This window comes from Bombus vancouverensis, chromosome 4 (assembly GCF_051014615.1).
Source record: "Bombus vancouverensis nearcticus chromosome 4, iyBomVanc1_principal, whole genome shotgun sequence".
In the NCBI taxonomy this organism is placed as follows: Eukaryota; Metazoa; Arthropoda; class Insecta; order Hymenoptera; family Apidae; genus Bombus; species Bombus vancouverensis.
The window spans coordinates 7,383,473-7,401,543 of NC_134914.1; the positions used below are offsets into that span (position 1 = coordinate 7,383,473).

The 18,071-nt window shown below is 35.1% G+C and overlaps 1 protein-coding gene across 2 annotated transcripts; it reads right to left on the reverse strand.

The window, feature by feature from the left end:
- Positions 1-12,609: 12,609 nt before the first annotated feature.
- Positions 12,610-17,281, reverse strand: LOC117156900 (sialin-like). 2 transcript variants are annotated; one of them, XM_033334391.2, is made up of 6 exons: positions 17,004-17,281; positions 16,035-16,323; positions 14,973-15,558; positions 13,709-13,841; positions 13,282-13,523; positions 12,610-12,910 (listed from the first exon to the last, which is right to left on the reverse strand). In XM_033334391.2, the coding sequence occupies exons 1-6, from the start codon at positions 17,005-17,007 to the stop codon at positions 12,791-12,793; spliced, it is 1,374 nt and encodes a 457-aa protein (XP_033190282.1). In that variant the 5' UTR covers positions 17,008-17,281; the 3' UTR covers positions 12,610-12,790. The 2 variants fall into 2 exon arrangements, with proteins under 2 accessions (XP_033190282.1, XP_033190281.1); XM_033334390.2 differs by lacking the exon at positions 17,004-17,281 and having other exon boundaries at positions 16,035-16,330.
- Between the last annotated feature and the right edge of the window lie 790 nt (positions 17,282-18,071).

The following is an 18,071-nucleotide window of genomic DNA, read 5'->3' on the forward strand; positions in this document are numbered from 1 at the left end:
ATCATGTTTTAATTTTTACCATCGAAATTTTGTTTGCCATTGCTTTCCAATTAACACATCAGTTTATACTTATGAATATTTGAATATCAAACCAATATTTAAAACTTATACGAACATTTTTTACGAATAGAATAACATTAAATCAGTGCAAATATGTGAATATCTATATGATGGCGTAAAAAGTTAGATAAATAAGTTACTAAATGAAAATTAAATACATATTTACTGTTAAACAACGGAGAAAAACGATGAATTATTCGCAAAATATTACCTCGAAGTAATAAAATTATCTCGTATTTGTTTGAACGCAACGAAATCGTATAATTTCCAAAATTCTTTGATCTTCACGTAACATAATGTCACATCAACATTTTCATATATCTTCTTATGTACGTACATTTCTCAGAGCTCCTGGAGACGAAAGAAAATACCAAACTTCCTTTCGACAGTGCCACTCGAGTGCCAGGGATATTTCTTCAACTATTTCTCAATCGTCGATGTTTTCTACAGGAGAATTCCTCGCGGCTTTGCAATTCAACAGCGTCGCCAGAAAGCCGCATCTTTCGTCACAATTACTAAATCGCTGGCAGGAAATAATCTCTCTCTTTGTCCACGTGGTGTCTCGAAACGGCCAGATATTAATTCACCGCGATTAATCACCTGAATCTAGAGGAACAGCTGAGAATGGCGAACCTTCCAAGCAAAGAAACAAACATTAAAATAGCATATATCAGCCTTTTTTGAATCGCGACTCTCTTTTACAATAGCCTTTCTTATGAAAAAGAAACTTTTAACAAGATAAAAGATACATTAGAGGCGAATCGGATATTTTAGAACGTTCTGTTCAGATAAAATGTTGATTTACGTTATTTTATATTGTAAACGAAACAGAAGTGTACGTAAGTTTCTAAAAATAGAAAATATGCATTGGGAAGTAAATGTCTTAGTTGTACACAGTTATCAAGTTTCAAATATTTATTTATATTTGTTAATAATTCTATGTTAAATTGTATTATTTACTCTCCATTAAGTTATTAAAAGTTTCTATCTTTTTCTAGTTTTTCTTCTTGCTTCGTTGTTGCGTTCGCTGGCAAATTTCATTTCTCCTATATCAGGAAGCATTAGGTCGAGACTTCTTCAAAATCTCCAATTTCAGCGAGATCCCTTTCGAGCATGTTAATTAATTACAAGATACCTCTCAAATACTTCAAACTCTCGTTATAACCGATCTCTTTCGTTTTGGTCCGTGAAAAATTCTTAAAACATGATACGAAGACTCATCGAAAACAAACCTGCGCCTGGATATAGATACGCTATGAATGAAATTTAAAAAAATGTCTTAATAAATAGAATAATTTTCAATAAATAAGCAAAGTTCTAGAATCATTTAGAATAAAAAACTAATTATAGGATTCTTTTATAGCGTTTGCATTTCTGTATAAGTTATAGAACAAAATCTTTTTATAATATTTGCGCTTTTCATTCTTAGAGCTTTAACACTAGAACTACCGATAGTTAACACGAAACTATTTCTACCAAAATCAGTCAAAATGACTGGTCTTTAAAAAATACCTAATAATAGAATATTTTTATATTTATTGATTTATTACTTTCATACAGAAGGAATTGCATGTTGTGTAGTACATTTTTGGTATTATTAATCTGTGGCGTACTCGACAACAAATACCGCCACTCGACACTAACACCCGGACAACGGTAGCGCAGTGGTTAGCGCCTTAGGTTACGAACGTTTGGAACCCGGGTTTGAGTCCCGGCGCCCGTGTCTTATTTTTCTTCCATGCATCTAAATTAGAAGAAAAATAGCAGTACCCCAGCAGCGACATCTACAGCCAGCAGCTACAGGTATTTCGGACAATACTTACACCTCAAATCTATCTGCGACTATGATCGACCTAAACGAGAATTGACACATTTATAAAATTGTAGGACCAGTCATTTTGACTGGTGTGACATCTCTAGTGTTAGCATTTAGCGATCTAGCGATCGATCCGGAATTTTCTTGATAACCGATATCATCATATCGAATGATACGCGGTAAAAGTTTAAAAAACGTATGGAAAGTTGTACAAAACGAGGAATCTGGTTAATTGGGGTTCGATAAACAGATTGCAGGATGCTTTTACACTTTGACTGGTGTTGGTATAAGTAGCTTTGATACAAAATTATTTTGAATTTGAATATATAAAAAAACGAAATAAAATTCATTATATTATTCTTTTAGTTATCGTTGCCAAAGTCATTACATCATTGTGGACAAAAATATAACATGATATAAATATAATGTGCAAAAGTAATATGTATGATACATTGATTATGAAATAATTTGTATTCCTTCGTTATTCATTATATTGCTTTAAAATATTTACATTCTTTAAACGATTTTTAATCGAGGTATTAATAACGAACAGAAGGTTTTGAATATAATATACAATGAGTTTATGGATGAAAATATTTAACAAGAGGAGAAAGGCTAATTATTCAAGCTCGCGTGTACGGGTGTACTTTTTTTCTTCTGGCGAATTTTATCAAATTTATCCCGGGCGTTGGTAAGGAACCACGTCTGGTTATACCGTAAAACCCAAAAATACTGGCTGACGCGTTCGTACGGGCTCTGCCTACGTTGCAGTTTGCATAATTACCCAATAAAAAAAGAACCTATGATGCTATAAAATAAATAGAGCGATTCTAGCACAACCTCGAAGAAACGCGATCTAACAAATGCAACCCCATAACAGTAATGAATTCTTTAATCCTCTGGTGTTTCAGCCTGTCAAATAAATTTTTTAAAAATCCGAGAATGTACTCGGAATTCTTTTAGATTTTCTTGATTTGAAATTCTTTTGAAAGATGGACTGAGTTATACTTAAATTTTTTAATAGGAACATTTCCATCAAAATATTCGCGAAATATTCAAGAATGAAGTAAAAGAAGGTAGTAGGCCTGTAATAAATTTGGAGGGTTATGCTTCCGCATGTAGCGATGATTTTTCGGATTGGCCTGGACGCATAAGCGGCCCGGGTGTAAAACATACTACCCCCGAGGGTAAAGCGTACCCCTCATTATCCGCGTGTTCCGCACTTGAGTTACATCCCGCGCGCACATACCCTTTATGTCAATTTGCATACTAAACTCGTTGAAACAACTAACAAGGATTCTGCTGGGGGTAGCATAAGCTACTAATATGCAAAATATTAAAAAGCCAATTTAGAATAAGTGAAAACGTACCCTACGATCCTGTGAGCAGAACAACTACGATGTCAAATAGAATGATAATTCGGGGAAATTTTATCATACGTTTTATCATACTGTGAAGAATGAAAAAATTAAAAAAAGAAAAAACAATAGATAGATAATTTGTATTTGGTGTTTCCATAGTAATTTTGTATTATGATTAACTCCATCTTCTTATATTTTTGTATTCGATTTTTCTTCTTTTTTTTTATGAGAAATTTTTATATTTTGCAAGTAGTATACAATTATACAGATTTTTTTGATAGTGGAGTTTTTTATTATAATTGACATGTATATACATGTATCCATTTTTTGTAGATATAAAGTATGACTTCTTTTTATAGAAATTAACTTTGATGAAGATTTTTAACTTGGACCGATACTTATAGAGAGAGAATAACTTTAACATTTCTATTTGAAAATTGAATTTCTGACTTATAATAAGATTTCACCAGAACGAGTCTGTAGATTTTCGAAGGGGTGTGCTCCGACAGCTGGCGCCACAGTTGGCAAACTTTCGTACTAAAAATCGTAGAAAAATGAATATATCTCGTATGAAAATTGTTCAAATCTTCGGTAATATCGTTAATTCGATCCCTTATCCACCTTATTTTTCTTAAACATATTTCATTGATTTTTAGGTATAAAAGAACGTATACAAGAATTCCCCAGAAATATTGAATTTATCATAACACAAAATTACAGTAATAAATACAATATAATATGCAATATTTGTCGAACTTATATCAACTATGTTGCCAGCCATTTTCTTCCAGCCATTTTCGACTAAAAATTTCTCAAGCTTGAAAGAAATATAAACGAATTATCATTAATATGTTTAGTTTCTTTTATCATTTTGTCATGAAATTCCTATCCAAAATGCCACAATAAACAAAGTTACGACTCCACTAATACTCTGTTACACTAATACAACTGTTACACTAACACAAAATAAACGAATTTCGAAAATTTGATTTTCTACTGTGAATGAAGAAATTTCAATAACAAATACACGTTAAGGTGTCATACAAGCATAGGAGAGATAGTTTCCGCAGTAATTCGTTAAATCCAGACCATTAAAAGTAGCATAAAGCTGAAGTGTAATATCGAGTCGAAGGATCGATTGTCGCAGGGTACTGTGAACCTCGTCGATGCAATAACCAACGCGCTCCACGCTGTAGATAATCGTCTCATAATTCACATATCCAGCGTCATTATTATTCATACTTCGAGTGAGACCACGGTATGCGAAGGCAAATTGCCAGCCAACGCTGGCAAATACCACGTTGTACTTCCATACGTAGCTACGTAGGAGTTTAGCTTTTCATTGAGCATTATGTAACGTTCCAGCTATGCGCAGAGTGTGCCACCCGTGAAAAGAGTTAGTTTACTTTAGAAGTTAATAACGTGTTAGACAACCGAACAGGCAAATGTAGTCTCTTGTTAAACCGACTGTACCCTCGAAATGCGTTTCAATATTTAAAACAGTTTTTACAAGTACCAACTTAGGGTATGTCAACTGTCGTTTCATGTAATACAATTTTTATCGCAACTGGAATTACATCTAATTCCAGCGACTATCTTCTTTCTTTATTCCAGATTTTAAAGAATTATCAGTTTCGGAATTTGGGAAGTTTTAGAACGGTGCTGTTACTATTTCTTCGTTCATGAATTTCTTTAAAATAATTCATGTATTAAAAAGTTGTTCAGGTGGAATACGAAACGTTTTTAACTTTCCTTAAATACTAAATTTACGTTTGCAGAAACCTTCGTGATACTTTCTCTAAATTGAAGTTCATCTAAGAAAATGTCTTTATTATAAAACTTCTTACTATTAAATAAACGTGATTTATTACACATTTTTTCTTCTTTAATATGGTTATCTAACGATCAATGATAAAACAAAATTAAAGGAATGGCATTGACACGCCAGAAATACCAAATTTCAAAGAAATGACATTTTATATTTTATGCATCGGCATGATATCAATTTTCGATCGAAGAGAAACAGTGAAAAAAAATCTGCTATTCGTTCCATAATTCCATCGCGATCTTGTAAATGTCGAGCGTCAACATGATCGATAATAATCGAGTGAAGAGGTATTTTATTGTTTCAATTAAATGTGAATTATGCAACGGAATGCGGTGGCGGGCTGGTCGATCATTTTTACCACGCACCCCATACGTTTTCCTAGAGCGGTTGATGGCCAGAAAAAGAACAGAAGGGACTTGAGCGATCACGCGAGCACCGTAAACGGTTATCGCATCACTCAACCGGAAGTTCACCGCTGCTGCCCGGAAAAAATAGCCGGATACGCACGTCCCTGTAATTATGCTTCGTAAAATTCAGGAGTTTTCTCGCGTGCTAGCGCAGCCAGATTGGATCGTTCGTGGGATGAGACCAGACGTAAAATTTAAATCCCTTTTGAGTGGCGGGGAGCCCTTTCACCAGGTTACGAGTAATTTCCTCTTAACTAACTCTGCAATTTCGAGCGTTAACTTATCGATCCAAGATTTACACGCGCACGGATTATACGCTCCTGTCAATTACGATTCGAGTTTTCGATAGTTCCAACAACGATATTTTGTCCTTTTTCTCCACGTGATTTTTTATTATTTTTACCATTGACATATGTTTTCATTTTAGCAGAATCGTGTACTAATATCAATATTTTCTCCCCGTGTATTAATATCAATATATTTCGTTAAAAAAGGTTTTATCCAAAGGTATTCCAATGCAATTAATCCATAAATTTTTAAAGACAAACAGGACTCGTTGCTAATTAAATTACGAGGAAAATACTTCGACTCTCAATTCTCGCAAAGTAAGCTAACAGCGATCTGTTTCATTTGTAAAGAAAATATCTCTAAAATTCACGACGACTGCAGAATAATTTACTTAAAAAATAAATTACTTTCAATAAGAAGATTACGAGAAAAATATTTCCAGTAGCTTTTACGTATAATTCGCATAAACTACCACTAATTTTTGCAAGGCAAACTTTGCTATACTTTACCATCAGTCGCAAGCGCATCGAACCACACACGAATATGATGTCTCTCTGGATATTCAGACTCTCGGGACATCTTTTTCTTCGTGCCTTTCAATCATATCTTCTATATAGTATTTCCTGCTACGTTTCGATCGTGAGTATTTCGATCGATCGTGAACGTTCGCGAGAAACTGAATCTCAAGAAACAGGAATGGCGGATCTGTCCCCGTGTGGCAAATGAAAATATATCAGTGGCAGTCGGCGGTAGCCGAAATCAGGATGCGGTAGCGTTCTCATCAGCATGCGAAAACTTTGTTATTTGTTTGAACACGTTCAATTATGCATGCGCAATATGCTGACGGTTTTCAAGGGTGCAGAGGACGGGAAAAGGGGTGGTCAAGGGAGGCACGAGAGGGAGGTAACCGTGTGCCGTATTACGTCGCAAAAGAGGAAACGGCAATCCTATTGGAAGGGTGCGCTCTCGTTCGGACGTAATTGAAATGATAATAAAGCGCGAATGCGCAACAATGACTGCAACTTTTTGCATCTCGCGTTCCTTTTTTAAAGGTGGCGAATAATGTAGTGACAAAATGAAATTAGGGGAAATTTCTGGTGATTGATAAAAAAAAAAAAACTCTTTTGTTTGTTGCTGAAACAGAGAAGATTTGGTCTCATTTATTCAATTAATTGTGGTTTTTTTACAAGTACATCGTATATTCTTTGTCACGAGACAGAAAAAAACGCGAATTAAAGATACGATTTTTGAAAGCCTTAACTGATATGGATCACAGCGTTTATTGCGTCGAATCAACTATCCTTGTTGTGACATGATTTCTGAGGTAGGTAAAAGTGACCAAGATATTGAGAATATCGTTTTAAGTCCTTCTTGTTTAGTTTAATGGAGGTGTTAATAAAATTCGTTCAATTTGTATTTCTTATTAACATGACAGAAGAGATAATATATTTTAATAAAGAAGTAATATAAGTTTATAAGTAATATAAGAAGTTTCCGGAAATAAAGCTATCTTAAGAATTAAAAATTTGAGGTGATTTCTAGCGTAAAGACTTAATGATGGGAAAACAGATTTTTTAACGTTGAAAGTTTCATATAACAAAGCACGTTTAAGTCCAAAATTAATGCAAGAAATAAATTACGTACGTGCTTGTAAAGAGATAATATATTGCTTGCCGTATATCTGAGACCGCTATCTTCAGCACTACAACGTGGAACATAACAAATGAACAGCTGTACTATCGTTTACCTTACATTTTCTTCGCATCTTTCAACTAGAAATAATCGCTATGTACTTCTCCTATGTAAAACGATCGGTTCAAAACAGAATAAGATTATTAAATTATATTTCTATTTAATAAAACCCTATAGTAATAACATTTTAATCAAAAAGGTTGTAAAAAACAAATTTTGAAATAACAAGATCTTTTAAGGATGTAAACAATTTGCTACAGACTATGATTGCCTGAACTAATTAAATTCAGACAAATAAGAAATTTAATGTATAATTATACATAATTAACAAATTCATTGTAATATTAAATCTAGGACAAATTCCTTGTAGCGTAAATTAATTCTTCAAAGTTTGAACAATTTGCCAATGATAATTCATGTAATAACGTGGCAAATTCAAACTTTTCGCATGCATCAATCAAATACATTGAAACATTGAAGCTTCTCCACAAAATAAAAACAACTCTCGAGAAACCAAGCGTAAATAAACTTTTAACCGCTGCTAACAAGATTCCTATTGCCTCGTATATCTCAATTTCAGTTCTGTTTGCAGCTGCCTTGTTTCCAACACTCTATCAAACGCCATCAAACAGTCTTTACCTCCTCAAGCCACGTCACGTCACGAGATTACTATGCACTGGGCCAGCTTCGCGCATCGTTAGCCGACTGTTCACCCGAAAGCGTGAACTGGGTCATCGCGAAGGAAACGAGGGGACGGTGGATTCGCGAATCGGCCAAGTATTCGGAATTATTTCCTTAGCGAGAGAAAAACGGGCAGAGGTCGGCGGAAGGGAATGAGAAAGGGAACACGGAAGGTCGACTCGGTTCCCGGCATTCCACGGAGTCCAGCAAAGAATTCAATATGCCTCAGTTGACGACGATGAAGCGAAGGTAGGAATCTCGAAACTCGGTCACCCCGTTTCCAATTGACCGGCTCTAACCGCTCGTCTCGATTCCCTGCGGACCGGGATTGCATTATGCGAACTTCCTGCAGATTAGTTGTCGTCAAGTTTAATATTTTACCAGGTGATTCCGCGTCGACCTGGCTGTTCCGCCAACTACCACAACCTGCGAGTTGTGTATAGAACAAAGCCATAGTTTCCTCCGAATATTGCATTCCTTAGAAGGAGCGCGCATAGATTCGATAGCGGCCAATATAGACTGAGATTTTACATTGATTAGGATTGTCTTTAAATGGATATTTTGAGTTCATTAAGCAGCAGATCGTTAAATTGCAATCACGTACACGGATATGATCAAATGATTACTATCGATTCGGCATTGGTAGAATCAAGACTATTGGTTCTGTGTAGATTGCAATGGAGAAATCCTTTCAGCTTTGATAGCAAAGGTAGAAAACGCGGATGCGCGGAATTAACGCGCGTACATTTACACCTGAATACCTGAGCTTGGAAATCGTATATAGAATACGCACGTGAATGGAGTGCTCAAGTGCAGACACGTGGCATGTCGAGACCTTAATAGCTCAGTCTCACGACTAAAAGGGATTCGTGGTTGAAAAGCACCGAGGGCGGTACTGGTCAGACTGTTAGCAGCTGCATTTTCAGTTGTTCCACACATTCAATTCACCCTTTGATAGCGCTGACCCAGATTCGGCTCCGAGCAGACACGTCGAAGAGCAATCGATAACCTCTTTCTACGCAATTAACTACTCCTAACACGCTGCCGGCGCTCTTGCCCAGAAAAATTACAAGCAGATGTGCTTCAGGAAATTAGTAGCTCTTATTGTGTTTAGTGGTTAGAGGAAGAATATATTTTTGTGTTTATATCGAGTTTATTGTCGTACAAATAGGGGGTATGATGGTATCTCTCATTCTCGTTACTTCGTTTTGTATTATGTTTGATTGATGGTTGTGTACCGTGCTTTATCGATCACAAGAGATAAACGTGATAAATCCATTTTTCTAGAGTTCTGATTTTAACGCCAGCGAGTAATTCGTTGAATCCAAAGAAAAGCAAAAGATATAAGAAATTAAAAAATAGTTGATAAGTTTTTCGAAATGTTGTAAATGACGATTTTGCTATTGATTCTTTTAAAATATTCAGGAGTTAAAAAAAATCAAATTAAACGTGTCTCTTCCATCTTAACAACTACTGTTTTGAATTCAAAACTATCAATATTCTTATGAATAATTATAAAGATTAAAGGATATATTTGATTTCATTCATTATAAACTTAAAACTCTAGGGACATTTTAGAAGGTAAAGGTGAAGGTTGTATTACGTATGCACAATTAGGAACGCAAGGTCGGCTGTGAATGAACCCATACTTTTCGACACCTTGAACCTCAAGCCAGGCGTTCGTGCCACAACCTTCCCCTAGGAACCTTCGAGAGACACATTCGCAGCCAGACCGCACCGTTATTACCAGCGATAAATCGCCACCTTTAATAAGAGTTCGCATGACGTTCCAGACGGAAGTCAGAGACGCCGGCGTCGCAGCTAACGTCAACCAACGGCCAAAGAGAGGTGCGATATCAACTTGACGCGAGAACAATGCGATATCAACCATCCACGATAGTTTGTTCCTACGATTGTAAGACCAGTTTTAGGAGCATTTTCTGTTGATTTACTTTATCATAGATAAAGGAAAGTAGATAAAAAGGTGTTACTTCACTCTTAGAAGTTGACTTAGAAATTTGAATAGATAAATGGAATTAGTATTTCGTTCATAAAATTCTTAATAATACAATAAATTCCTATTACAAACGCTATCATTGAACCTAGTTCTCTTTGAAGTACGATATAAAAGCTTTCTTCCAAAAATGATTTATACACACACATTACGATAACAGCTCGTACGGATTTGTATTCAGTGGAAAAAATAATAAACAGCAATTCTGAATTACAGGAAGGTTTCGTTTGTCTCGTATAGTAAACGCAGCTGCGAATCCTCAACACAGGAAGCGTTATGCTGTGTGGAGCTGCGCTAGATTAACAATTCTTGGCGTTTCAGTGTCGCTTTGGATGCGTTGACGCTACTTCAGGCTAGCTTCGAGGCTCGACTGTAACGAGCTTCAGGATTGATTAACCGTGGCGTCGAGCGACGCGCGAGCAACTCTACTTCTGCCAAGTCTGGGCAAACGAGTCGACGTCTCGATCCCCTGGCGAAGGATCAGCGGAGCCTTAATTACGCTTGATTAATAGCTTCTTCGACGGATTGTCGGCTGACGGAGACGGCTGTTTAACGGAGGTCTACCATAATTTTTCGGTGAGACTGTTCCCTCGGCTAATTTTCGGTACACCGCTTAAAATAAAACGTCACGAAGTGGTTAGTCTACTCGATTGATGGGACAGAATCACAACGATACGTTTTCGTCCTTTAAAGTGTCCCTTTTGATTGATTGCCTGGTTTTTCCCTTTGTTACAGGAAGATTGCCTTTTATCTAACTTTGATTAAATTTTCTATACAATGCGTTGGAATTTTTTGATCGACAGATAGAATCTCGTTGTTATGCTGTTGATATCCGTTAACCTCGAGGTATTCTTAACCGAATTCCATCATTTTGTAGCGCTCATTATTATTTTATAGGAACAATAGAATAATCCTGATACGTCGTGCAAAATAATGTAGTTTCGGTAACTGGATAAATCCAACTAATAGTTGCGAATTTTGTATGTTTCAATCTTGTCAACGATCCATTGTTTATCAATATCGTATTGCATTGGAAAGATGTAAAGATCTCAGGCAGGTATTCGGAAACAAACGATGTTGTGGCAAGTTTAATCGACTGTGAGAGATGTTCTTTAACGTTTTTAGCGACTAAGAAACAGATTCATTCTGTGGATTCATTCTACGCCGTCTAGAAAATAAAACAGCTACTCGAACATCTAAGAAATCGAGCCATTATTATTCATAGACATTCTCTCTGTGTTTCTCTTCGTTAAGTGTTGTTAAAAGCGGATGTATTATTCTCATCTTTTATATTAATTTTACGCTAAAAATATTTTCAAGACCATAATAGTCTTGTTATTTATAAAACCAAATAGTATAGCATTACCTGCGAAGCATTTTCCGCTTATGTCTCGATGAACGAAGCGGTAATTGGCAACAGGCCACAAAGCAACCTGAAACTCGCGAATACAGCGATTCGTTCAATTTCCGCGACTCAAAATCTTCATGAAATTTCCAGGGACGAGACGACCGCACTCTTTTCTCGAGCGGCGGTCTTTGATATCTTGCTGGTACAGGAAACGTTTCAAAGGAGAGGGGAAATGACTTAGCTGTAATCTTCCGTTTTTCAACTGCGAAGCTCGTCGAAACGGCCGGCTATAGCACCGAAATAGATTACAAACGTAATATTTCAGCCGCCATAAATATTCTCCGTTAAAGTTGCCAGAGCTTTTCACTCTCGGTGCTCTTTCGTTGGATCTCTTGGATGTTTCTTTCTAAGCAGAGGGCAAGAGAGCGGAAGGGAGTCTTTCGCGGAGTGCTGGTCGCCAACGCCGCGATCTAATTGGGATAAGACGGATTTTTGTACCAGGTGGTCCTTAATTGGTCGGCCATCATTACGGGTGGTCTCGCGGTTCTAATTACTGTAGTCCACGTTACGCAGACCTTTATACGCTTCTGCACACCAACTCTCGAAAGATTTTCGCGAATATAGAATTATTTATAACGACCATCACTACTTCGTTGATACTCTACTGCTTGTGTGCCATTGTTTCGAGTTACTTTATTTAAGCGTTTGGTATTTTAATTTTAGATTTTTTAACAATTCGGTGATTTTTGATTTATTATTGAGAGTATTAGAATATAATTTGAGTGTTTAGATGCAGCATTTATTTTCTGGAATTATCAAACTATAAATTTACGTTACGTATTAAGAGACTCAGTAATAATAGTTCACAATAAAGTTCACGATTCGCTGTTATGTGTATCATTTTCATGTAGATCATCTTTTTATTATTTGAATAAAGTGGTTTCTATCTGACCTATAAGTTGCAAAGGAAAGAATCCCAGAATGTTATGGTAAAAATATTTGGATACTTCTAAAATACATTAGAGAAAGTTTCTTAAAATATCTTAAAACAATTTGCTTTTATTATATTTGAAGTACCTATTAACCACACACTTTTAATAGAATAAACATTTATTGTTATTATTTATATTTAAAAAACATGTATAAAAATTTGACAATAATCTACATAAAACATAAAAGTTCTAGTTTAATTCGTAATTTATAAATCTTGCAGATCTTTCTATTTACGAATAACAGGCCAAAGTTTAACAATAGTAATAACAGTGAAATATATTTCTGACTCGTCATCACCATTGCTATGGCGCTTGGTTCCATGGTTGAATCTCCGCCGATCCAAAGATCACGAATACAACAAACGCGGACGTTTGAGCAATAATATTAATCCAGAAGACATACCTCCACTTTACCATAGTGTGCTACATTATTAATATAATACGTGAGATCAATAAGAATAAGAAGAGAGAGTTCAAAAAATTCACAATGATTACACAGTGAACTTGAAAGAGAAAATAGTACAAAATTAATTGTTTTATTCGAGAAATAATGCTGCTAAATTAAATTTAACAAAGAAATTAGTCAGTGTGTTAAAAGATAATATTTATGTATAACGTACGTTCGAATGATTCTCGATTATATTTTAAATACTCTTTTCTTTTTCCTTCACTTATTACTAAGCTATGAATGTTTATGCTCCTATCGATGCATTTCTCATCATATTTAAACGTTTCTTTATTTTTTTACGATCAAATAACTTCTTCTATATAGAAAAGTTCTATGTTCATCTTACCCCAGTTTCCATAAGCGCGCCAACCAAAGCAGGCAGAATAAACGCAGAAATCGTCCCTGGAGTATTTGTAATGCCCATTAAGATTCCAGCATAGTTTGGTGCCAAATCATTGTGATTGGTGAGATGTCCAACAAAAATTACACCGCAGAATACTATGCTCAGTATTAATAATATTGTGGACCCTACGCGGTTGCAGCCGAGATAAGCGATTATAATAAGACATAAACTCGGTGGGATACAGCCTGTAACGTTAACGAAAACCCATAGGTTGACATATAGTATATATAACTTGACTTATTTATCATATTTAAAGTAAAAATGAAATCATTCGTGTTATTATGAATACTTTTCACCAAATTTGTAGATGAAAAGAATTTATAAGATTGAGATATATTATATCGAATATAAATTATATAGCGAAACTTACTTATAAATACTGCAACTTTTCGAGCACCTGTCTGTCTCCAATAATTCTTTTGTCTGCCCCAGTCCAGTAATTTACCAAGCAATGGGTTCACTATTGCATTTATCAGATATGGAGAGCAGCTCAGGGAAGCATTCTACGCAAATAAATAAATACGTTGACGACTGAATGATTCAAAACTGAACACATAATTTACTTTATCATTTATGTAACATCATTATATATTATTTCATAATTATTTATATCGCTTTTGTATTATGATTCGAAATTCGATGACGAATATAAAGTTTTACTCGTCGCTGTAAATTCTTGGCTCAAAAAATATGGAACCAAAAGTTCAAATGAATTTTATAAAACGAATTAGTAACTTAAAAGCTATTATACAAATTAAAGGAATGATAATGTAGCAATTATTCTTCTAACAATGAAAATAATATTTTAGCTGAGATATATTAATAAATAATAAATAATAATAAATATATGTGTCTTATAGTACCTCCTGGCTATTTTAAGTAACTCTACCATTGGATTATTCGAATCACTTCCTCGTTTTTGATATTTTTTGCTTTCTGGATCTAAAGTATACACGATATTTTCTCATTCTTCTGTTATTGTATTAAGACTAATGGAGTATCAGGAAATATAATAAGTTTGATCATTCCATGTAAAAGTTCAAAATTGAGTTTCAAGTTTAGGTGACAAATAATCCTATCTTATTATACAGGGTGTCGCTACTTTTTTCCGCATAACTTTTCTAGCAGATCCTACTAGTGAAAATGAGAAAAATATTTCATATAGACATACATAAAAATGCTCTGTCAAAGAAGTATAACAGAAATTCGAAATCATAATTGGTTATTTATTTGCATTAGCTCTATTTCAAAGTGCCGTCTGTTCTTATAAATACAGGCTTGATATTTTGTCAAAAATTGAATTTATTACATTGCGAATTTCACGTCAATTTCCTTTCATGTTGTTAAACGCATCATAAGTTCTTTGCGCTAATTCCTCGCATGTATCAACGACTTCAAGTTTGATACAAACGTGGCTTGTGTAACCAGATCAGATAAATATTGCCAATCTGTTCTTATGCTATATCGAACGAAAATCAATATTTCGTTGTTACTTTGATTTTTTATTATAATTTTCTAACAAAGCATTTTTGATCCCACGTTGTTTTTCTTTTCTTCTTACTTTTACTCGTAGAATCTGCTGGCAAAGTTATACGGAGAAAAGAGGGACACCCTGTATATTATTATCAACTTACCGATTTTATATCGAACCTGAGTATCTTGTTCATATACAGAGGCAGTTGTGTGAGTAAAAAATACCAACAGAAGTTCCCAAAAGTATTCGTATAAATCAGTGCCCAAAAGGGTACCGACGTGAAGATGGCTTTCCACGGAACGTCCATGTGTGCAGATTCAAGGCTTCTGTGCCCATAAGAGGTCACAATGAGTTGCCTTTCCTTTTCAGAAATGTACTTTTGCGTTTCTGGATTGTCAGCGAAAAACCAATAGAACAGGGCACACCAGATCAGTGGCAGTGTACCGTGAATGTAGAAAACTGCCTCCCATCCGAACCAGTCGAGTATCAGACCAGAACTCAAGATGGAGATCACGGTACCAAGCGATGTTCCAGCGTAGATGATGGCGAACCACGTGCTTTTTTCTTCGTAAACAACCCATTTACCAACGAGGACGTTCACCACAGGTAGATGCGCTGCGCTCACTAGGCCGGTCAAGAATCTCACAATATAAAGGATCAGTAGCACGTTGGCTGCTACTGGCACCAACAACGTCAAAAAAGCATTCCCTAACACGCATATAAGCAGCACGTTCTTCGTATTGAAGCTGAAATATGAACGATTAAAAATTTGAAAGTTTTGAGAATTCGAGAATTTATAAATTCGAAAGTTTAACAATGCATGAGTCTGAAGAACAGGTCATGAGGAATAGAAATCTAAAGTGATCTAAATCACTGTACTGATTATGACAGTAGCGGTACATACATATATAATACGTATAGACGTAGATTATGTTGAGGAGATACTTAGATATCGAATATCTTGATAGGAAGACATTTATCACATAAAATTTAAAAACACTGCTTTGATGTTACACCATTTGATAAAAGATAATTCTAGTTTCATGAACGATCATTACTATTATTATTACTGCTAGCTACAATATCTCCCTTATCTCATTAAATAATCTCAGTCGACAGATTTTTGATAAGGGGACATAAACTTATTTTCATACACAAAAGATATTCCATAGGAGACTTATATTTCTGAATTAAAAAATGTTTAATTTTAAGTTTCACTTACCGATCCGCGAAATATCCACAAGGAAACATACCCGTGAGGTAACCAGCGAAATAAATGCTAACGACCAAGCCTTGCTCAGTTGTCGTCCAGTCAAAAGGACCATCTATATCGACTCCCGCAACGTCTTCGTCGCCAAAATCACATTCATAAGTTACATCGCCTGGACTATTTGAATGCTTTTTAGATTTCACCATGCCAACGATAGCTGTCGCGATGTTGACCTTCAATCCATAGATGATCATGTTCGCAATGCAAAGCATTATAGCGAACAAAAATCTCACGATATCCGCTATCATAGTAAAATACAAAATTCATAAATATTTCTCGTCAAAATTCCTGAGAGATGTATGATAAAGATTCATGTCAAGTTAATTTTTGTGCGTTCGTCATTTCCAAGGAAATATTTATTTTTTGCTATGATATTTAAATTAAAATATTCTGCGCTACGAAGCATGTGCTACACGCCACTTAAAATAAAATTACAATATTACAATAGAATATATATATTTTTAAGTAACAAAATATTTATGTTTTAAGTAACATTCCAACGCACTGTTCATAACATTTTTCTTTCTTCCTTCAAAATCATTTGGTTAAAGCGCACAGGGATAAAGACGCGACAGTTGCTTTAGCAACAACGAACGTGTTAAACAGAAAGTAAATGTACACTAACTATTATTCAAAAGTATTTATTTGGGCATTTTCTTATTCTTGATGCAATGATTCTTGGCAAAATTTACAATAACAAAATTGATACTTATAAACGTTATGAATGTTTTGTTGTTTCACAAATCTTTCTTCATTCTATAAGCGTTTAGTTTCTAAGCTACGGATAAGATAAGAAATATAAACCTAAAACCATTGAGACTAAAAAATTCTGACTAATATAATGTGACTAGTTGTGATTAATAGGAAATTCGCATGTTAAAATAGGATCATGAAATAGTTAAAATAAAAACGATAGCTCACGCATGTTTGTGTCTCTGCTTCAAGCTTGGAGATTTCAAACTTTTCACTCTTTTTGCTTCGTTACGTTGACGATCATCACAGCTCGATTCTACGTACGTCTTCGTGCAGTGTCTCTTGTCAGTTCTTGTCTCTTTTCGCATCGATCCGATCGCGAAAGTCGTTCTTTCTCTGCATTCGACGGCTCGACGACGACTATCGAATTATCGTTAACGACGCAGTCGATCGAAGTATACTAGATTTCTCGTTCTCCGGATATCTTCTTCGACACGACGCGTCGAGACGAGATTACGCGTGACACCGTGTGGTTCTGAACCGCGTGTGTCGCTTGTTTCCGAAATCGATGTGGATTTCGAGTGTCGATTCTGTTATCGCACAATTACCACTCACTTTTCCTCTTAATTGCATTACATCATTCGTTGGTAATGCGCTTTTTCTCGGAGATGTATGTATAGCAATGGAACTTTAGAAGTCACAGTGGAAGTTTCATCGAAGAGAAGTAGAAAGTTTTATGGATAAATGATAATGTAGTCGTATACTTCTGACATTGTGAAGGAAAAGATTTTTTCACGTATGTATACAAGAAAAATCATCTCGTTTATCAGAAAAGGAATACATCATAGATTATTTTTAAAAATTGCCCAAGTTTTATATTAGTAAGCAAATTAAATGCACGATTTTTCCAAACGTATATAATAAAATACTTTGAAATTGCCAATTGATGGCAATAAATGTGTGACGAGATGGTAGAAACATAATATTAAGAAATTGTTTCTTTTTTATTTCATTTTTTTGCTCGAGGAGGAAGTTATAACGCATCTAAAAAAATTTAATTAGAACGACTTTGATTAGACTAATAAACGTATATCTTTTCTAAATTTGACGAATTACGAATAAAGCTGTTACTTCCCAAAATAGTATCCATTTCTCTTCATATTTAATCATAAAATACAGAAAATAATTCTATGAATTACAGTTATTAACACGACTAATCTGACATCATAAATCTGATTGCTTTCAGGAAGTTAAACGTGTCTGCAATTGAAATTCCCACGACACGTGCATGTTTAT